This window comes from Neopsephotus bourkii, unplaced genomic scaffold, assembly GCF_033783945.1.
Source record: "Neopsephotus bourkii isolate Nb327-2 ecotype Australia unplaced genomic scaffold, CSIRO-AGI_Nbou_v1 NB_330, whole genome shotgun sequence".
NCBI classification, from domain to species: Eukaryota; Metazoa; Chordata; class Aves; order Psittaciformes; family Psittacidae; genus Neopsephotus; species Neopsephotus bourkii.
In genome coordinates this window covers 158,391-181,895 of record NW_026900838.1, presented here as the reverse complement: position 1 = coordinate 181,895, position 23,505 = coordinate 158,391, and the positions used below count along the sequence as shown (strand labels likewise).

The 23,505-nt window shown below is 37.4% G+C and overlaps 1 protein-coding gene across 1 annotated transcript in view; it reads right to left on the bottom strand.

Annotated features, from left to right (window-relative positions):
• The window catches only part of EYS (eyes shut homolog), a 579,093-nt gene that overhangs the window by 440,436 nt on the left and 115,152 nt on the right, over window positions 1-23,505 (bottom strand). The window contains exons 12-14 of the mRNA XM_061347833.1: window positions 20,254-20,350; window positions 19,109-19,216; window positions 18,139-18,284 (exon numbers count right to left, since the gene is read on the bottom strand). Of these exons, the coding sequence (XP_061203817.1) occupies window positions 18,139-18,284; window positions 19,109-19,216; window positions 20,254-20,350 (351 nt within the window). The remainder of the gene's footprint in view (window positions 1-18,138; window positions 18,285-19,108; window positions 19,217-20,253; window positions 20,351-23,505) is intronic.

The window sequence follows — 23,505 nt, the reverse complement described above, 5'->3', positions numbered from 1 at the left end:
GCATTCATACATCAAAGGGAAAATCCTCCCAGTATCTGAAGGGGGCCTATAGGGATGCTGGGGAGGGACTCTTCATTAGGGGCTGTAGTGGTAGGACAAAGGGTAATGGGTTCAAACTTAAACAGGGGAAGTTTAGATTAGATATTAGGAAGAAGTTCTTTACTGTGAGGGTGGTGAGGCACTGGAATGGGTTGCCCAAGGAAGTTGTGAATGCTCCCTGGCAGTGTTCAAGGCTGGGATGGATGGAGCCTTAGGTGACATAGTTTAGTATGAGGTGTCCCTGCCCATGGCAGGGGGTTTGGAACTGGATGATCTTAAGGTCCTTTCGAACCCAAATTATTCTATGACTCTATGAAAAGTACCTCGCAGGTACCATGTTTGAGTGATTATTGACAGTAATGGTAACCTGGGTGTTCCACTGCATGTCAAGAATGCTGTGGAAGGCAAGGAAATACCATAGATGTGAGAAAACAAGAGTATGGAGTAGTAACAGTATTAGTAAGATAGAAAGGAGACAACTATTCTCTTGTTCTTTCAAATCATCCATTCATGGGAAGGATTAGTCTGTCTCTTACCTTGATAAAAACTCAACAGCCTTTTCCAATGCTTGTTTTATGTTCAACCTACTTCATTAATTGGACCTCATTTGCACAATTCCACACCAACATCCTAATCTAGAGACTGTCACATCTTCCATCAAGACTTTCATCTTTTTAACTGTAAATCCATATACAAAATTACACTTTTCTCTCTTTAAGGATCTTTCTCCCCAACTTCAGATCTCACCTAGAATCTCCCTCTTCTGACCACTAGGCATTTATTCTCAACCTTCTGTTAAAACAAAATTGTAATGTTTTTGCATTTCTTCCCTCAGAAGCACATTCCCTCAACATCCGACTGAGTTTTCACAAGCTGTAATATACCTAATAAGGAGAAAAATCAGATACTAGACTTTATCCACTAAGTATTTCAGCACAGGAGAGAAGGAAGTTTTAAACAGTAGTGGGTCCTTCAAGTTGCTTACTTTTTTAAAACTCTCTCAGTTGCAAAACTTGAGCTCCTTGAACATAAGAATGGACCATACAACAAAAACTTCTGACTTATGTGTGACCTCTGAGATATGCAAGCATTCTTACCTATGCTCTCCTGAAACTTTTATCCTACTACTAAGAAAAACAACTCTGAATTTTTCCTACATATCTTTACATTTTGCCTATGACTGATTAACTCATGCAGCTGTAGTCTATGTGTTGTATATAATTATTTACTTATTTTAAAATCATTCAGCTATTCAGTTTCTTTACATAAAGACTTGCTATCTGGAAAAGAAAAATAAATGCATGAAAAAAAAAAAAAAAAACCAAAAGAATTGGTTATTGAAGGAGTACCTGAGAATGGAAAAGAAGAAAACAGGAAATTAGCACAGTATACTAATTTATACATGATATGGGAAAAAAGTGTAGGTCCTTCTATGGCAACTGCAAATTTTATATCCAGTTGAAAAGAGCCAGAAACAAGAGAAAATGAGATAAATCCTTTCAGAATTGCTCATCAACACCTAGTTCTCTTGTTGAAGTCAATTTTGATATTAACTATTATGATAAGACTACTGGAAACTACTTGTGACTATTCCATGAGATGTCATTATAGACGTTAATCAAAAGATCAATTAATAGATTTATGATACGGAAGTATAAAATGGACGTTAAAGTATAAGCAATAATGAAGCAAATTTTGTATAGACATATCTGTACATATAGATATATTTTTGTATAGCATAAAGCCTAAAGTAAAAAAATACTGCTCAACTTAAACATGAGAAGAAATACAACAAACCACAGTGAAGAGCATTTTTAAGGTACAGAAAAAAGCCAACTCATTTGCTAAATAATTTCAGCATGAGAGCATTAAGCCCAAGAAAACATAGAAAATGAGAAATAAAAATATTTTCAGAGATGCCTACGTAATTCTTGTGAAAAACCTACATTTGTAGATGAATTTCATGTCCTAGTACCACACATTTTTTAAAAAATCACCATTCATCTACCAGTTGACCTGGTTACTGATATAACTCCAAGAAGCATGCAATAGTAAACAACTATAAATTGTCAACAGAAGCTGTGGGAAAAAAATAGAATATAATAGTTAACACCGGTAGTTATTTATAGCTTCAAAATCTTAATTTGGACAGACAGAAAATATGTATTCAAACATGTTCTATCTTGACAGTGATCAAGAGCGATAACTGATCATTCTGAGCTGTCTTTTTGCAGAAGAGAGAAAAACCCAAGAAAATAATGAAGAGAAAGAATACATCAGCTGAGCTGTCTGGGATCAGAAGCATAAATGATAAACTGGTGTATGGAAAAATAATATAATAGCATCTCATAATTAAAGAAATGACAATCTGGGATGAGCAGTAGGTGAAAAATTCAGGTATTTAACTTATTACTGGAGGATGTGGAAGATACATCTTGAAAAAAATACAGTATGTAGTAATTTCCAGTAGCTATAAATTTATTTCCATAGCTTTCAAAATGTCCTCTATAATAAACACTTTTCCTGTATACACATATGTACGAAATCACATTGTAAATAAATACTTTAGTCTCCTTAAAAAACACTTTGCAGCAGAATTTTTCTTTCCTCTCTGACAAATTAACTTTGATGTAATATTTCCCAATCACCATATTCTAAATCAACCCTTTTACAAATCTAGAAATATGTTGCCTCTTAAAATTATTAACTGACTGCAAAGAACCTCTACTCATTTTCTCACAGTGACATTAATCTTGTGAACAGCATAAGGTCCTTTTAACATCATTTTAGTGTTGTCTCATTCAGTCTGTCATGAGTCAACAAACTGTAACAAAAGTTTTCTCAGTACCTTGCATGAAAAACTATGCTTGATAAGGTTGCTGAGCTTGTTTTTGCTGATTTCCTCTTCAGAAGGTTTTATGATATCACATTGACTAATACCAGAGATGTAGGTTTTCTAGTTCTATTGTATTTTGTGTCAGTAATAGATTTATTTCAAGCAATCACTTCACTTTCCTCATATTAAGTCATGTTAAATTGGTGCTGATCAGGTTGCAGAAAATTTACGTGGGTGTAAACTATTTTGAAATATCTTTTCGTTGTTTAGACAAGGTTTTATTTCCATTCTGGATGGAAAAGTGAAGAGAACATTACAAGACAAGATTAGACCACAGTAATTAAGACAAACACAGATTAATATACTTGGTCTAAAACTTTGAAGATTTTTTTTATTAAATATCAATTTGAGATCTCAGATATGCATGTATCCCTTCTGCAAACTGCATCGGCCCATTTAAAATATAAAAGTGAATGTAAGAACCAGACATCACCTGTAGCTTGCACTGTATGTTATTTGGATGTTTGAACTCTAGACTGGAGCTCATGTTAAGACCAGCAGCAGCAGAACACTTTCTATTAAAAATAACAGATATTCAAATATTCATAATCTTATGACAGGTGAAAGGGAACACACCAGTTATAGAGTCCAGAATTTGATAACACTCCTATTTATGTTTTAACTGTCTGTCAAAATTATCAGTACTGAAAAACTGACATTAAAATGGTTGAAATGGTTATATCAGTAATCCCCCCAAACCTTGACAGTATCTAACCCTTTCCACTGGTGGTGCACCCACACTTCAAATGTCCCTGTGGGTTTAAAGTATGGCACTGCAGTTTTCCCCTCAAAACTGTAGAAGGCAGTGGAGAGAGGGGTGTTGTAAAGATTTGCCAGCATTATGACATCTTTGCCAGGAGAACTGCGATGGACTGGGATTTCTTTCTTCTCTTTGTTTGAAGGAACATGATGTTGATACTTTCTTCCTTCCTTAATCTTGGTCTTTGCTTGGGTTTCCCTTTATACATTGCCCTGTCACAGCCCTGTTCCTTCTCCTGGCACCCAGCCTTCCTAGTCCAAGCACACAACGGGCAATGGTTTGTCAGGCAGTGACTGGGGGGACAGGGTGTCATCCCTCCCCAACGGGCACATTCCCAGAGCCAAAGTTGGAGCAGGGGAGGCAACAGCCACTGGGCCCAGTGCAGGGGTTAAACCAGCAATGCCCAACTTGGGCCATAACAAGACTGAGCCCCATGCAGTGCCAGGTCAGTACACAGCTAAGCCTCCCTCTGCTAAGGGCACATATCATATTTACTGGATTTCAAAATGATAAAACCAAGTGATACCTAAAGATATCACAGCTTATATTCAGTTCACAGATGAATAAATTTAAAGAAAGGGATGGAGGACAAGATAAAGCTGAAGTCAGTGCAAGTAAAATCTATTAATTTATGACTGAATATTGGAAAAAATCATGACAAAAGTGTCATAGTTGTTAATATTGCCAGAGGAGGTCACATTGTAGCTGGACAAGCTGCAAATATCGATTCAACAGTTATGACATTTTAACTTTGATTTTAAGGACACAGGTTTTACTGTAAGCAATTACTGTATTAAAAATGAGGAAAACTTTTAATACTAAAAGATATCTGAAAACTTGTAAGTGAAAGGCAAATTTCTAAGAACCAAAATATCTCTCATTTGAACCAATACAGATCAATACAGAGAAAAGAGATGTACTGGTATGTTATACTGTCTATGTAATGTATGCATTTCATATATTGCATATATATTTTAATATAAATGTGTAGTCCTAAAGAGAAATACTCATGTTTATTCAATGTAGTTGTTTAGTACCCATTTTAACATTGAAACATAGAACAGAGTCTAAAAATAAAATTAAAATAAAGGAAAATTGGAGAGCTGTATTATATTGCAAAGTCATAAAGAAAAAGATGTTCTAGCATAATTCTAAAATAATGTAAGTAGAGCTTTGTGTAAAAAAAAATTGTATTCAAGTTTACTTCCTTATCAATCTATAACCTAAATTTCTCCAGAATATACTATCATTATGAATACTTTTATAGGTTTGATTTTCTTCTATATTAGGCTTGCTTTATGTAGTCTGTATTAGCTGCATTTAAAACTGAGGCACTTACACGTTTTTATAATCAAATGATAAGATTAGCTATACAGGAAACTGTGTATCTAAAAAAACCTCATCTTTCTCTTCTTGGGACACAAGGAATTACACTTACTATTAATAAGTAATATATTGTTCACATTACAATTTAAATGTCTCATCAGAAATGAAGACAATACTGTCCTTGGAGGTTTTCCAGACCCAACTGGACAAAGCCATAAACAGCCTGGTATAACTTCGTCGCTAACACTGACTTCAGCAAGAGGTTGGACTCCAGACCTTACAAAGTCTCTTACAACCTGTATTATTGTGATTCAAGAATGAAATTTCCCCTGGGAGCTTGACCTGGTGGCCTGGTTAATGGCAAAATGCATGGGATCAAAGGTATGCCATGGGTGCATGGAAGCAGATAACAATGCAACAAGAATTTGATCATGGCTACATGCAAAATTTCTTGTCAATAGCATGTAGTTCATCATAGAGCAGAATTTTTTACAATTCTTATGTTATTTACATGCAGTGAAAATTCAACCTTCCCTCCAAAAAAAAAAAAAAGTATAAAAAAAGGTATGCTGGTTTTCTTTTTCCATTTAGACTGATACTAATCACAAACTAAGACTCTATGCAGGCAAACGGGAAGTGCAAACACTTGCAAATAATCTTAATAACTGGAAATAATATTAATTACTAATGAGAAAATATATTATTTAGAACACAGGCATGCCTTGGGTAGTATATTTAGGTATTAACATTCTGTTCGTTTAATAGCTAGAGCACACCACTTTCACTATTCATTTCAAATATAAGCCTGGCAACTTGGAATAGTACTTAAGGCTGTCTGCAGGGAAGTACAACAGATCTGAGTCATATAATCTGTAAGAACTGGAGAGTTGCCCCATACATTTTTCCACTATTAAACAAGAAAAACCCCAACAGAATTGCTAAGAAAACCACTAGCTTCTTAGCATGAAAGGTCAACTCATTCTGCTTTAGTGAATGTCATGAAGTCATCTACTCTGAATTCTGTTAAGAATAAAATCAGATACTGCTGGCAGAAGTAGCTACAAAGAAAAAAAATAAATCCATGATGGTACCATGGCCATGCTTTTCCAAAATAAGAAGTGCAACTTTACAGAAACTACTCTAACATGCAGCATATTGAGTTCCATGAAAGTGAAAATATCACTCAGCAGTCACTGTTTAGATATTTATTGATGTGACTGACTGAAACATCCACAGGTTTTTAAGTGATGTTTTTATCTAACTAGTTCCCAGTCATGTATTTTTGAGTGCATAGCAAAAACCCCTGCATCATCAGAAATAGTTATTGAAATATTCTTAGTTCATTTGTAATGCTATTTTTTAGAAGTGCTACAGTATCTTAATACAAAAGATTTAGACAAGTACATTTACAACTTACACAAAGCTCAAAGAAATACTGAAGAATTACAGAAGAATAGACTGGCATTATGATGCAATGTTCTTTTGTGGTGTTCTCTCATTAAAGCTGCTTAAAAGTTCCTTTGTCACAGTATTTGTAGCAGAGCAATTTGGGTGGAAACTTAAGAGTTCAATCCTCTGGGCCTTGGTAACTCTTACAGCAGAAACTCCTTTAAAGCATGCACAGTGGCATACTTGAATACATACAAAGACCCACCCCCAAAGTTATATTTGCTGAGACTTTCCTAGCTAGCATTAACAGCTATGAAACAGCTCTAACAGTTGCATCAGGGCTTTCTTGAATTTGCTGTAGCTATAATATGAAGCACTGATTTTTTCTCTAGAGGTCCTAGGTAAATTCTCATCTAACAGCTTACCATAATAGATAAGATCTAACCACTTGACCTCAAACTCCCAAATGTTCTCACTGGACAGGCAGTGAATTCTTCATTTCAAGCAGCTCAAAAAAACTTCAGGGAAAAATTCTACATCTGCTTTACCCTGAAATACTACTCCGATTGATCTCATATATATTACCAATTTCAGTTACTATCTGTTTAGCTAGGGATTGTTTCAGTTTTATTGAATGTTCCCTTGCACTTAGATAGCATGTGTGTAACCTAAGAAAGATATCTATGTGCTAATATCATATATATAAATACTGTATACATATATATAAACACATGCAGACATACATATATTTCATATGCACATGCATTTGCAGGTCTTGTGGGAATTGGTGGATGAAGTGGCTAAGCCACTATCCATCATGTTGGAGAAGTCGTGGCAGTCCAGTGAAGTTCCTGCTGACTGTAAAAGGGACAGATAGCCTCCATTTTTAAAAAGGAGAAAAAGGAAGACCCAGGGAACTACATGTCAGTCTGTCTCACCTTGGTGCCTGGCAAGATCATAGAGCAGATCCTCCTGGAAACATAAGGCACATGGACAATAAGGAGGTGATTCCTGACAGCAAGCATGGCTTCATTATGGGCAAATTGTGCCTAATGAATTTGGTGACATTTTACAATGGGGTTATAGCATTGGTGGGTAACGGATGAGCAACTGGCGTCATCTACTTGGATGTGCAAAGCATACTGTCATGCACAGTATCCTTGTCTCTGAATTAGAGAGGCATGGGTTTGATGGATGGACTTGGTGGATAATGAATTGTCTGTGTGGTGTGGTTGACACACTGGAGGAAAGGGATACTATCCAGAGGGACCTTGACACACTTGAGAAGTGGAAAAGAGCAAATATTATGAAGCTCAACAGGGCCAAGTGCAAGGTCCTGAATCTGGATTGGGCAATCCCAATCACAAATACAGGTTGGCTGAGAAAATGGATTGAGAGCAGCCCCAAGGAGAAGGACTTAACTGACAAGAAACTGGAAATAACATGGCAATGTGCGCTTGCAGCCCAGAAAGCCAAACACATCCTGGGTTGCATCAAAAGGAGCATGTCCAGCAGGTCAAGGAAGGTGATTCTCCCTCTCTACTCAACTCTTGTGAGACTCCACCTGCAGTACTGTGTCTCTGGGTCGCCCAACATAAGAAGGTTGTGGACTTATTGGAGTGAGTTCAAAGGAAGGCCATGATCAGAGGGCGGGAGCACCTCTCCTGTGAAGACAGGCTGAGGGAGTTGGGATTGTTCAGCCTAGAGAAGGGTCTAGGGGGACCTGAGGAAAGCAGCCTTTCAGTACCTAAAGGGGGACAACAAGAAATCTGGAGAGGGACTTTTAACAAGGACATGGAGCGATAAGATAAGGGGGAATGGTCTTAAGATGAAAGCAGGTAGATTTAGATTAGATATTAGGAAGAAGTTCTTTACTGTGAGGGTTGTGAGGCACTGAAACAGGCTGTCCAGAGAACTTGCAGATGCCCCATCACTGGAAGTGTGCAAGGCCATGCTGGATAAGGCTTTAAGCAACCTGATCTAGTTGAAGGTTTCCCTGACCAGGGCAGGGGGGTTGGAACTAGATGCTCTTTAAGGTCCCTTCCAACTCAAACCATTCTATGATTCTATTCAATGATACAGAATTATGATCATGATCCAAAGCATAATGCAAATCACAGAACTTCACAGCAGCACTTTCATAATTAGGACACAACATTTAACCATGATTCTATTCTTGTAAGGCATGGTTTCTTACAGAAAGAGATTGCTATTATTATCATCATCATTATTATTACTGTGATTACTTTTATTACCACTTTGTGGCAACAAGACAGAAATAAGAAGATTGGCATCAATCTTGTTGGCGGATTCTGCAAAATCTGTTACTTTTAAAGACACAGCCAGGCTTTCCATGTATTCCACATGGGAAGTCAAGTACTGAAGGACTTTAGAAGCTAGAAAACTGAGGAAAGAACTATGAGCACGTGTCTAGGTAGCATAATACAGTAGAGCATTAGAGTCCCAAAAAAAGATGTGCACAGCAATCACTCTGGAAGCTTAGTGGATTTTAGCCATGTTAGTATGGCATTGTGTCTGATTTTACCAACGCCTCTAAGGAGAACAAATCAGCACAGAGCTAACAGAATTCTGATACAGCTACATTTTTTAATTTTGGGGTTTTTTGGGGGGTGGAGGGAGAGCATTTAAGATAACTTGCAAATTTTGAGCTGTGCTGTGTAGTAGGTTTAGTCAGCTGTGTAAGTCTAAAGAACCACTGTCCTCCATTTTCCCTAATGATTTAAAAAATGCTCTGTTCTCAAGTGGTTCCAGATCTGGTTCATATGTAGCAAAAAAGTTTACACATGAACTGTCAGAATGCACAGATGTCTCACCTACCACATATTTTATATCGAAAATATTTCTTCTGTTTTATTTTTTGCTTGGTTGGGGGTTAGTTTTTGGAGGGTTGCTGTATGATTTTTTTCTGGAGTAAGGGCTGTTGTCTGTTTTCCATTAGGTATAAATTATTAATATTAAAGAGACCAGATATGGAAAGAGAAAGAATATGTGAGGTGAGACATCACTGTAATCTTGCATTATAATATAGGATTCAAGACTTTGTTTTCATAGAATCATAGAATAGTTAGGGTTGGAAAGGACCTTAAGATCATCTAGTTCCAACACCCGTGCCATGGGCAGGAACACCTCACATTAACCATGCCACCAAAGGCTTTGTCCAACCAGGCCTTGAACACTGCCAGGGATGGAGCATTCACAACCTCCCTGGGCAACCCATTCCACCACCCTAACAGGAAAGAATTACTTCCTTACATCCAATCTAAACTTCCCCTGTTTAAGTTTTAACCCTTTACCCCTTGTCCTATCACTACAGTCCCTAATGAAGAGTCCATCCCCAGCATCCTTACAGTCCCCCTTCAGATACTGGAAGGCTGGAATGAGGTCTCCACGCAGCCTCCTCTTCTCCAGGCTGAACAACCCCAACTTTCTCAGCCTGTCTTCATACAGGAGGTGCTCCAGTCCCCTGATCATCCTCATGGCTCTCCTCTGGACTTGTTCCAACAGTTCTATGTCCTTTTTATGCTGAGGACACCAGAACTGCACACAATACTCCAAGTGAGGTCTCATGAGAGCAGAGGGGCTGGATCACCTCTTTGACCTGCTGGTCACGCTCCTTTTGATGCAGCCCAGGATACGGTTGGCTTTCTGGGCTGCAAGCGCAAACTGAAGCTGGCTCATGTTCATTTTCTCATCCACCAACACCCCCAAGTCCTTCTCCACAGGGCTGCTCTGAATCTCTTCTCTACCCAACCTGTAGCTGTGCCCGGCATTGCTTGAACCCAGGTGTAGGACCTTGCACTTGGTATGGTTAAACTTCATAAGGTTGGCACCTGCCCACCTTACAAGCGTGTCAAGGTGCCTCTGGATGGCATTCCTTCCCTCCAGCGTATCAACTGAACTACACAGCTTGGTGTCATTGGCAAACTTGCTGAGGGCGCACTCAGTCCCACTGTTCATGTCACTGACAAAGATGTTGAATAAGACCAGTCCCAACACCGATCAGTGTTGAGTGATGCATGGAAAAAGAAGCAGAAGTTATTCAAAAGTCCTTACAAATGTTGCTACGTTTAGTAACCTCTATGAAGGTGAAGGAAATTTGGAGGCAAATCTGTGGAATCAAACTGAGATTTTCCCCAATCCATCACACCATTTTAGGGAACAAGTACAATTGGAAATGGGTCTAAGTCGAAACATGTACATGACTGCATGAACAATGTTCTTTTTATGATTATTAAGCAGTCTCCTACATTGATGCTATTCATAAATAACCACGATTCATAAATAACTCACTGCTTCTTTTCAGCAGTCAAATATAAGAACCAGAGCTAGTTCTATTCTTCTTTTAGTGACTCTTATAAATCCAGAAAAAGGAGCTGGCTCTCTTTGAAGATAAATAATAATTAACTATAGAACACAGTGGTGAAGTCACCTTAGAATTGCTATGCTAAATATATTCAAATTAGATAGTAATGAGCATGAAGAACAAACACTTCAGATTCAGATATTCTTTGCCAAAAGACAAGGATTTTTCTCACTAAAGGCACAGATCTGTAAAAAAAAACCAACAAATTTATTTTACTAAACAAGGGGAGTGTGCTGTCATCCAAGTTCTTAATCACCAAATTTAATTTGTATACACAGTGAGAGTTGCTGTTGCCAAACACTTATTATGAATGGACTATAGCATCGCATATTTCAAGCATAATCTGTACAAAAAGTTAGGCAGTTATTCACTGAGTCTCCTTAAGTACCAGAGACATCATGTGCTGTATGAGCCTTTCTTACAAATAGGATTCTTGGCTGTTCAGTAACTTCATTGCTTTGAAACTAGAAATACATTTCTCTACAAATCTATGTTTCTATGATAAAGGCAGCGAGATCACTTAGCAATTATCAATATAGGCAAAATAGACACAGCTTGGCAAAAATTAGTATTTTATTGCCAATTAAAATAGATTTTTGGATGGAAAGAAACAAAGATGAAATAAAGGAGCTCTTTCTCTTTTTCCTATCTTCCTCCTTCCACTTCTCCACTGGCTCAACTTCATTCCCAATTCCTCTACTTCCCTGACCTAAGCATCACAGGGCAGTGGGGGGTGGGAAGTTGTGGTTAATGCATAACAGCTCCTCTTTGCTGCTCCATCCCTCTAGCACACTTTTCCCTGCTCCTTGAGTGGGTCCTCTCCCCAGTCCTTCAAGACATACCTGCTTCAGAATGGAATCTCTACAAGGCCACAGTTCCTTCAGGAAACAATCACATCCTCCTGTGTGGGGTCCTCCATAGCCTGCAGTATGAATATCTGCTTGTGTGAGGAGTGTTTTCCACAAGCTGCAGGGGAATACCTGCTCCACCATGGTCTCTTCCATAGGCTGCAGGCAAATCTCTGCTTCAGCACCTGAAACTCCTCTTCCTCCTCTGACTTTGCTGCTCACAGGTTTACTTCTCAATTTCTCCCTGTGACTCTGAACTTTTGCCCTTTCTTAAATACATTTTCACAGAGGTGCCACCACCTTGGCTGAGGAACTCAGCTGTATCTTACAACAGTGGCTGCATTAGAGCCAGCTGGAACTGCCTGTGTCTGGCATGACTCAGCCCCTGGTATCTTCTCACAGAAGATGCCTCGAAGCTCCACAATTTGCCAACACCTTGACACCTCCACCCAATACTCAAAATAAGATTTCAGTGGCTAAAATAGAATGTGTACTAAACTGAAGTGTATAAATTCAAAATCCTGATTCACACTGCCAATTATTGAACATATGATTCAAAAGATGCCTAAAAATGACTAAGTACAATGAAGTCACTTTTGCTGTGAAGGTTCAGTCATCATTTCTGCAGAGAAGTAATTATTCCTGAATTCTAAATAGCTATTCTCTTAATTTCATATCTGCCCTTACATTCTTATCTTCTCTATGAGATCAGTACAAACTGTCATTTGGAAGTAACTAAGGGTGCATTTAAGTTGTGTATTAAACCGAGTCAAAACTTTGGCTTAAATAACTCGTGTATTTTATCTTTAATGCCAGTTCTGAGCCCCAGCCTTCCTTATCCTGGACCTCAGAACCTGCTGTTCATCTTGTCCATATGACAATGAAAATCTATTTGTTTTTTTTAATACAATGGGCTTACCTAACAAAAAAGTCCAAGATCTAATCTATGAAAAGGGAGAGAAGTTTTCTTTATCTTTTTGACCTTCCCAGCTATTTCTACAGCTTTGTGCTGCCAGCCATCTCTGGCAGTGATTGCATCTGCACCCCCCAAACCTCTGTTTGTATTCCTTGCTATTGATACGCAGAGGAAGGAGAGCAGCTACATTACTAACTGAAGTGACTATTTAGAGTCAAATGGGAGGAATCTCATGGTACACGCCCTGAGATGTCAAAACAAGATGCCACTTACACATCAAGAGAGGCCAAAACTGATTGGCACATCAAGACCAAATTTAACATGTACACTGCCAGAACCAGGTTTCTGTACTAAATATGGAGCTAGTGGTGTCTGTCTTTCAACTCACATGAGTCTGGGGAATTCTGGGTTCATTGAACACACTCCTCATGAGAGGAAAATTTACTGAATGCATTTTCCTGAGAAATACTATAATGTCCGTGCTACAAGTTAGCTTAATTTGTAAAGAAAAAAGGAGGAACTTTTGCTGGTCTTGCTGATTTTCAACACTATTCAGCAAAGATTTCCTGACCCAGGAAGAAGAGTAAGGTGTAACCTCAAGTAGTTTTTGTCTTGAAGGGCCAAGTCTAGACTGCAAGTCCCCTCTCCTGAAAGGTCAGGTCATAAACATTCTTTTTCCTCTCAAGTGACTCAAAGTCTACTAACTAGAGCTTTAAGCCATACTTTCCTGTTGATGAGGGAGACTGAGTAACTGGGTTAGCAGCTGGCAGCAGTCCACTGGTTGTCCAAGGTCAACCCAACACATTATCAGAAAAAAACTTTAGTCTTTGCAAGAGATCTTAGAACTATTTATTTAACCTCAAACAAAGAAATAAAACAAAGATTTGAGAATTACCATGCCTGTCAGAGAAGACAATAATGACTTGGTAACCCTAGAATCCTTCCAAATGAAGCAATTAGGAACTATAAAAAATTCTATAGTCAAAAGATTTGTACTTTTATTAAACCCACTTTGCAGCAGACACAATGACCCAGACCCTTATGCTTTATACTTGATTATAAAATAATTTTTTCATGAACATGAAAAATATTTCATTTGAAGCATGTCTGAATCATCTGGATTAAAATTTGATGTAAGGTTGTTCATCTGGTAAGATTTATAAAGAAGTGATTAACACCTCAGTCATGAAATGACCTTCTGGGTAAGTGATCATAATACAGTATGTTTAATTACTTGTTCCTTTTAAGATGTTGTTCTGTGCAGCTGAAGAGAAATTAATCCTAGTGTTTTAATTAACAGGTTTTTAATAGCAAACTCAGCGGAATATACACGTATTTGTTTTTTCTTGTTTTTTTCTTTACATGACTGTGTACCAGTGCACATTCAGAATGCAACGTCACATTGATTTCTGATAATGCAGATATAGCTATACTCACTGATTAATTTCCTTATTTTGCTTTTAATTTTAAATTGCTGATTAAGTCCCATGTAATTTATAGTTTCACAGTCAAAAGAATTCCACTTGTTTGCACTGTATCGTCAGATTCTCTCAACAAAGGTTTATCTACCAAGCCAAAATTAAATCTGACATAGACTTTTATTCTCCTTTTATTTCTTTAGATTATGAATACATTCCTGTATTTATATTTATGAAAACAAAGGACTCTGGAATCATATAAACAGTCCCTGATTAAGACATTTAAACGGTATCTTAGTGGTGAAAGATGTAAACCGTAGTCCCTTACTTAAAAGACCCATCCTCTATGTACATTAAATCTCAGGTTTGGCAGATTACAAAGTATAACATTTAGAGTTGCTTGTTTCTTTACAACATTTGCAGTACAAACTCAACAGTTCATGTTACAACCATTAACATTCATCACTACAGCCAATGAATGGCTAACCATTTAGACAAAACAGGTTTTCAATTCAGTAACTCAGGAGTACCTTTTAGTTTTGTGTTGTATCTAACACTCAGTTACCACCAATGTACAAACAATAAGCAGTAACAATGGTGATCTTGAGTAAAGAGCTATTCTACTTAGGTCTTTCAGCCACTGATTTTTTCAGTTAGTTCTGTAAACCAGGCCAGACTTTCCCCATACAAAGACAGGATGTATGGAATGAAAATGATCAGACTGGAGAATTGAAGAGTTCACAGAATTTTGTAGCTAATTATTTACCTAGGGACTTCATGCTATGCTGCTTAAGCATAGCATAACGTAAGCATTAAACACAAAAAATTCCAGGCCTGCATCTTTCAACATGAAAGTTTAATGCTATTTCAAATAAATCAGTATTTTTTGCAATGGAGTGTAAAACTAGGAATAACTAATAACGTTTCTGTATGCTGGGAAGTGAGAGGTTAAACTAATGTAAGGAGACAGTTTGTAGCTTTAGTATGCGTAAGTCATAGATCTGAAGGAACAACAGATGTCTGGGCAACAAGGATGATGTATACTATATATGTAGCGGCTAAAGAGCAAATATAAATGAAAGAACAGCAGCAGCTGATAGAATAGGAATAATAAGATCTTGTGTTGTCAAGAGGACCTAGTGGAACTAAGCAATATTGTTTCATGGAGCAAATAGCAGCCAGTCAAAGCAATTAACAAACCAGGGACTAAGCTAGGGATGGAAAGCTGTCACTGGGTCACCTGAACCTTTGATATGGCTTTGCTAGTCAGTGTGATTGATGACAACCAAACATACAGAGAAGGGTACTGCAGAAGAGGGAATGCAGTCATCTGTAAAAGGTATTTTGTCAAAAAGAACACCCCCAAAACAAACCCAAGGAAATGCAGAGGAAAGCAACTATGTACTGTTGAAAAGTTGATTATTTGTTATTATACTTTTGTTGCTTTTCTCCTCTAATACAGCACTGCTTTATTAATTCACTTTCAGGGAAGAAAAGGTTTCTTGAATTCCCAGATCACTTAGTTTTATTTTCCAAAGTATCTGGGGTAAGGACTTAAACCAGGGTTTATTAGTCTTACCTAGGGCTTAAGAACACCATTGTTGCTGTCAATTATTTTCTGACAGAAATCATCTGAACTGTGATCACTTTTTGAAAGAGTCCGCTGAAGTTAGAAAGTAGTAGATTTTATCTTAGCAGTGTTGAGGAAAAGTTGTATTTTAATAGTGAATAAATTATTTTAATGTATTTTTGTTAAACGTATTTAAAATTAAATAAAATTATGAACAAGGTAAAGTAAATCCGAAATAAATACAATTATGGAATTCTTAAAATTTTAAGAGATACATAAGCTGCCAAATTTTTAGAGCTACAGAGATCAGTGTCTAACGACTGCTTTGCTTAGAGATTAGAATTATGCAATAAGCAGAAAAAAAATTAAAAATATCTGATGAAAGTGAATATTTTTAAAATATTTTTTATAAACAAAATGAGATATAGTAACATTATTTGGCCTATCCCATTTAATGTATTGTAATTTTTGTTGAGTTTCCATTCATATTTGGAAGTCTATATTTCAATTACTCTAGTCAATGATTAAAGTTTTCTCTGCACATTAAAACACTTCTGAAATTCAAATTATCATTGTGTAAAGATACACTGTTATGTATCTTTAAAGGGTCCTTGTCCATGATTAAAAAAAAAGCTGTTCCTAAGTGTACAAAATAACTGAAATACACTTACCTTTCAGAGTTAAATAAATTACTTTTGTCATACTGCTATAAATTCAGTACATTGAACATTAATATTTTGTAGTTTCACGTTATTTTCTTTTACTATTTATAATTCCAAAAGTTGGTATTCTCAGACAATATAATAACTTTTTTGTATTGTAGGTAACATAAAAAAACAAAAATGTTAAATATAAAAAAAACAGCTACTGGTTATTTGAATTGTAATTGCTAGAAAAAATTTGCAAAACCTCAAACTATCACAGAGCTACTTCACAGGTCTGGATGCTTTCCATACACTTCATGCATGCTCTTTTTGCTTCATCATCCGGAAAAGCAATGTTTTGCTCTGAGAAGACCTTGTGTTGAAATCAAATTACATTCACTCACTTCTGAGCCTGCCAACACTGCAACTTCATTTTAAAGCCTTAGTTTAACTGCTATAACAAACACTTTGTGGATTAATTATTCATTCAGACTTAGTCTAACTGGTACATTGCATAGCGGATGCCCAAATAGTGTCATTTGAAGGGGAGGGAAAAAATCACTGGTCTTAATTAAGCAACTGCCAATGTATCACTAAATTTTGAGTAATGTTTTAGTGCTTGATAGACACCCAGATATCACCCCACCCTTGTTAGAAAATAACTAACACTGAATAGTAAACAACTATTCTTACAAATTTACTGAAAGAATTTGTACCAATAAATAGCTACTGAACAACTACTACAGCTAATTAAAACAGAACAAAACAAATCAAAACAAAGTCACAAAACCTCCCTAACAAAACCCAGCATCCTATCCTTGTAGTTAAATGTGTTAAAGAATTCAAGTCGAACTGAATAACCCATAGTGAAGAATCACGAAAAGAAAGCACACCTGCAGATTGCTTGTTCCTTTTCAAATTAGCCTCTTAAGACCTTCAGGTACAGCTGTCTTACTTTTATGAATATAATCGGAAATTCTTACAGAAATGTATACAGAAAGGTGAAGACAACTGTTTTAACATCTATTAGTTAGCCCTTCTGAAGAAAATATTGGGGGGCAGGGGGAATCTTTTAAAGTTTTAAGATATAGAATGATATAGATTTTTCCTGGTTTTGCTGAAATGTCATTGATAATTTTGAAGATCACTCCACTGGAAGTATGTGGACTACAGTTTGTGGTGGTTTGAAGAAGGATATACAGCTATATAGATATTTCCAAAACTGTACTTATTTGTTCTGTGTAGAAAATACATTCCTCTCTGTTCAGTGGTGTGAATTGTACCTTTTCTAATCTTATGAATTATGAGGCATTTATCAAAGGCTGAAATGGGTAGGAAAAAACATTTTATACAGAAAGAATGAAGAAATAACATAACTTGAGGCAGAGAACTATAAAAATTTCTGCAAGCAGAGTCCTGTGACCCTACGTGTTTTCAGGTTGCTTAAGCTGGATACATCAAAAACAGTAAGTCTGAACTACTTGTTCTACAGCACGTGGATCATGCATTTAAATGTCATCGCCATTTTAGAGAAATTTTACTGCATCTCTACCCAGTAAACATTTTGTCATTAGTTCTGCAAAAATGCAACAATTAACACTAAATGCAACAGTGTCAGTCGAACAGGTCAGCAAAGTCAGTGGCTGAATCCAGAAAACATTTATTTATTTCACACTATGCAATCTCTCTTTTAATATCTTTCAGTTGAATGTATGGGTGACTAAAGAAATCATAAATCAAGCCTTAATGTAAAGAACATCTTGAGCTACTTAGCAAGAATTGCATCAAAGTTCTATTTGAATTAATAATGATTTATCTTCCAAAAACGAGATGATAATCCTGTGCACTTTTTAAAAATTATTATTTAGTTGAGGCCATTGCTATAAGATTAAAACCCTGAAAAACCTGTGAAATAGGTTTCTCCACTATGGTAGAGAGCTGACCATACCTGTGAATCCAGGTGGACAGAAGCACCCATAGCCACCAAGTCTGTTGATGCAGCTTCCTCCATGCAAGCAAGGAAAAGTTTCACACTCATTTACATCCATCTCACACAGAGACCCATAGTACCCAGGTGCACAATTGCAGATGAATCTTCAGAAAAGAAAATAATCAGGTAAGTCAACAGAAATAAACAGCATGATCTACTCTAATATTGTGAACCTGTATGTATGTCCTGATGTCAGGCTGGTGTTCTTAATCCTTGTCTGTACCAAATAATTAACAGACTTTTGTCCTGGGTTTGGCTGTAAGTTATTTTTCTCCTTAGTCAACTTGGTGTGCCGCAGCTCCCCAGGGCTCACCATACTGATGTTGCCCTTAGCACAGATGCCCACTTGGCGTACAGCACTGCAGTCTAGAACTCCAGAACTTTTCATTTCCACATTTCTGAAGCAAGCAGACTGACGTATTCCTTTTTTAAATCACTGGAAAAATTGTGCACAATAATTTTAGCTGAAGGCATGAGGACTGACTTAAGGGCTAAAGTTCTTCTGACCCAAGTCTCTGAATAACTGTAGAGTGCTGTGGAAAAAAACAGTGTACAAATTTTTCTCTCGCTTACACTTTTAGTAAACACACTAGACAAGGTCATTGTCAGAAACTGAAAAGAGAGATGTAGCACTTTAACTGAAGATCAATTTTCCTTTATTTTACTCCTTTTCCAAATTTATAAAGGAAAAAGAAGAAGAAGATAAAAAGGTAAGGGGGGGAAGAACAAATTGTGCTGAAAACAGCTTCCCTTCTATTTTTCTTTCAGGTCACTTAAAAAACAAATAGGTGAGTTAAGAGCACTTGCCTGCCTAATTTTAGCACAGAATCTTTGTCATGTGCTGAAGATCCCATCCAACCTCAGGGCAATAAGTAGATTTTATACATAAGGAAATCAGAGAATTGTTTTTCATTTAGTAATAACCAACCTGTTTACAAGATCCAGGCAAGTTCCATTGTTTTTGCAGGGTCCTGATAAGCATTCATTTATCTCTGCTTCACAGAGTGTCCCAGTAAAACCATGTTGGCAGGAGCACCTAGCGAAAAGGATATCACTCACCATGTTACTTTTTAGTTTAATATAAAAAGATTTTGGGAAAATGTGGCAAATTTTGGGGAGTATGAATTAGGTGGTTCCAAAATCACGTTTGATTTTTCTTCTGGTTCTTACAAAACTGCTTTAACAAGCCTCACAAAAACAGGGACTGCAGCCCAGGAAATATTTTTTTTGCTATTATTAGTTGAAGGCCACAGCCTTTGTATTGACCCCACTGTGCAGGGGCTCAGAACTTGCCCTGACCTGAGCTCCTTTTCAGTTGGTTTGACACTTAGCCTGGAGCCAGTTGTCTGCTGCCTCTCATGCTTTAGCTTCAGCTCTGGAATTAGCACTTAGGGTGAGGGTGTGACACACTGGGATAATCAGGGTGTTACAAACAATAATCTTTTGAGTCCATGTGGGCTGGGGAAGCTGATAAACACTGCAAAGGAAGTAAATTATGATAAGGAAACATACAAAAATAGCTCCCAGCAGGCCTGAAACTGAAGGTGAGAAAACCCTCAACCGTAAATTTCACATTTCTCCTGGCAAAGAGTCCCAGATACAGGTGACTTGCAGTAGCACTGCCAGTTCTTGAGGAAGACTGAAACCACCTCTCACAGGACACACATGGAAATTGTGACATCATAACAAAAGAAACAAGAGCTAGATAACTGCAAGATTTCCTAATATAACCATTGTAACTACATTGTTCATGAAGCTGTTTTCTATTAGCTTCAACTCAGAGTATTAACGTTATTGTAACTGGTCTAACAACAGCTGTTTGTTATATTTTGATTCCTGAGATGATAATTAGCCCTATGACAGGTTCTTGAGTCCACCTGGATAGTATACATGTATGTCTTTTTGCCCACAACATTCAGAGTGTAATGTAACAGTGTCAAACACACCACAAAAAAAACCTTTACATCACTGAAAGGCAGCAAACATAATACAGGCAAAGTATGAGAAGACTATCTAGATGATAAACATCTGTGCATCATACTGAATAGCTGTCATTCAAATAATTTTCCTCACCTGTAATGGTTAATCTCATCCACACAGAGACCTTCATTCTGGCATGGATGGGAGATGCACTCATCACTGTTAATTTCACAGTAAGTGCCCTCAAATCCTGAAACACAGATTATATTAACTGAATGAGTGAATCCTACTACATAATACAAATGTAAGTCACAGCTCCTCTTAGAGGTTTGTCTGCCTGAGCTCAGGGCCAATTTAGACAATGCACATGGCAGGCCTGAGAAACCTCATCTGCCCTTGAAGTTGTTCAAGAAAGAGCTGAGTAGTAACTACCCCTCCTCTTGGGGGCATCTAAGCTGAGGCTCTTTGCCCTTGGTATCTGCGCTATGCACATGCTTAGTTATGTACCGGCTTATCTGGATGCTGACACTGGCCTTCAGACTAGCTCCCTGAATTGACCTTGGATCTGCCCTGTTCCTGTAGCCTTCACTGGCAATCTGGTGTACTATGGTGATCCTGGACATCTCCATTAGCCCTGCACTGCTCACCTGTTTCAGATACTGTCAGACAGGACCCTTGACAGTGAGGACCCTGCCCTGGCTGCCTTGGTAAGACTCCTGGTTTTCCTTCACTTCCAGAGCAGCCAGCCCTCACTGCTCTCTGACTCCAAGGTCAGGGGCAGCAAGTGGGTTCAATCCTAAAAGAATATTTTCCAATTATTTTTGTTCACCAAATGCATTTCAAGAGAGTGTGGAAGTCTTAACATACTTCAATTAAACAGAAAGAACAAATCTGGATGTAGCATCTGGCTAAATATACTGGGGTAATGTAACCCATTTTAAAGGACTGAGAAGGCTTTCTTGGGGACTGTGAGACAATGTCAGAAACTAAAAGCTAATTCAATAGATAATATATTACAGAGCATAATGGTAGTTACAGAGACCATATTTATTCAAAGCCGTCACTAGTAAAAAAAACACCACCACATTTAACTGATTTCAGTGTTTAATGAAAAAATGTGATCAAGAGTTTATGTCCAGAGTACATCACTTGCATAATACATTATGTTTGCCTCCGTAAGCATCACAGAATATGAGCTTAAGAGAAATAAGACATTTTTTCAGTGTATAATAACACTACTTCTGCAATTCTCTGGCATAAAACATGCTATATCATTCACATAAATAAATAAATAGTTGTGTTAAAATTATGTACAGTGGATAAACTATAACTACCTAGTTGAATTTTGCACAAATTGAGTGTTTTAATTGATGTAGTAATGTATCAATTAAAATGAACAAACTATTTATACTGTAGTGACTATAGTAACATGGCCACTTTTAGAAGACTGACTAAAGAGCATTTATGTTGTTTACCAAACTGCTTTTGAACACCATGTAACTATCAAAAAAACTACAAAAAGAGACACTGAAATTTAGTGTATATTGTCGCAAGACAAAGGCTTTACTGAATTTTCTATTAAAACACGTAAAAATTGGTATCAGCATTTTTTTAGATACTGAAATAAGGACAGTAATGACTTTTATTGTAATATTATGTATTTGTGGTTTCCAAAGTACTTCATGGAAGTGGGCAAATTATCAATGATCATATTTACAATAATATGGCTTATGTTTTTCTAGATGTATTGGGTTTCTGTGGCAACGTTATGGTAGTGGGGGGTGGCGTTACAGCTTCTGTAATAAGCTGCCAAAAGCTTCCTGTGTCTGACAGAGCCAAAGCCAGCCTGTAGGTCAAGACTGAGCCCATCAGCAATAGCGGTAGCACCTCTGGATAATAGTTAAGATGGGGAAGAAGATACTATGCAGGAGCAACTACAGATGGAAAGACGAGTTAAACAGCCCTGCAGACACCAAGGTCAGTGAAGAAGGGCAGGAGGTGTACAGGCACTAGACAGACTTTCCCCTGCAGCCCATAGTGCAGATCATGTTGAGGCAGGCTGTGCCCCTGCATCCCATAAAGGTTTACAGAAGAGTTGCAGATATCCACCTGCAGCCTGTGGAGGACACCATGCTGAAGCAGGGGGTTGCCCAAAGGAGGCTGTGACCCCACAGGAAGCCTGTGCTGGAGCAGACTCCTAGCAGGACCCTTGGCCCCATGGAGAGAGAAGCCCATGACGGTAATTGGTGAAGGATTTCTTCCTGTTCTTATCTCAACCCATAAACCTTTCCTTACATTTTCTCTTCCTTTCCCAGCTGAGGAGTGGAGTGATAGAGCAGCTTTGGTGGGCACCTGGCATCCACCCAGGGTCAACTCATCACATTACAGAAAGTCGTTACCAGAAAAATTAAGCAGCTTGTTCAGAGTTATGGGGAAAGCTGTGGAGAGAAATCTCTCCTGCTACTCCAGTGTATGATCTAAACATCAACCCACATCAAAGCAGTTGGTGTTTTTGTCTTACCAGGATTTTTCTGTGCAAGAGGTTTTCTGTCTAGACCTGACTGAAATGAGTTTGCAGTATTTGTTGAAGTTTTCAAAGCAAAGTTTGACTGCTACGAAGCTGGAAAATAAAGCCTAGAATGTATCTCAAACTAACCCTTCAATTATAGTCATTTATATTCTTGTGATATTATTCTGGGGCTTTTGGGATTTTGGTGTTTTTTGTTTTATTTTGTTGGTTTGGGTTTGTGGTTTTTTTTGGGGTTTTTTGTTTTCTTTTTTTTTTTTTGAGTGTTTTTTATTTTCATAAATATGTTGAGTGTGAAATGATGTCCTTATTTATTTCCTATTTGAGTGGCATTTCACAAACACTTTGTAAAAGAATTTCCATAATAGGGGACAAAAATTCTCTGACCCAGTGTACTGCTCAACACAGGCGACATTGTTATATTTAGTTCATTTTATGCACATGGGCTGGAGCCAGAATTAAGGATCCAAATATTTTTCTTATCTGTAGCATGTATAATCTGCATCATTATACTGCATCTTGAGCCTTCATCTATATTTGTCTGAAGTTTAATTAAGGAAAAAAGAAAAGTAAATAGACTATAACTTTGGCTGTGTCAGGCTAGTTCAATGTTCAGTACTAGACCTGCTCACATTGAGTAGACAGCAGTCACTGATACATGCACACACACACAAGATAATCAGAAGTTGTTCTTTTGACACATGCCTTCCCGGTGCTACTGAATAAGATCAAAAAAGGTAGTAACATGTTTCTATAACTCTGGTTTGATTAAGAAACTGAAGGACATAGTGAATGTGGGAAGCCACAACTACCATTTGTAGCCACCATTTGTAGCCACCTTCCTCATCTGTAATTTCTCATTTTTGGTAATGTTTGGT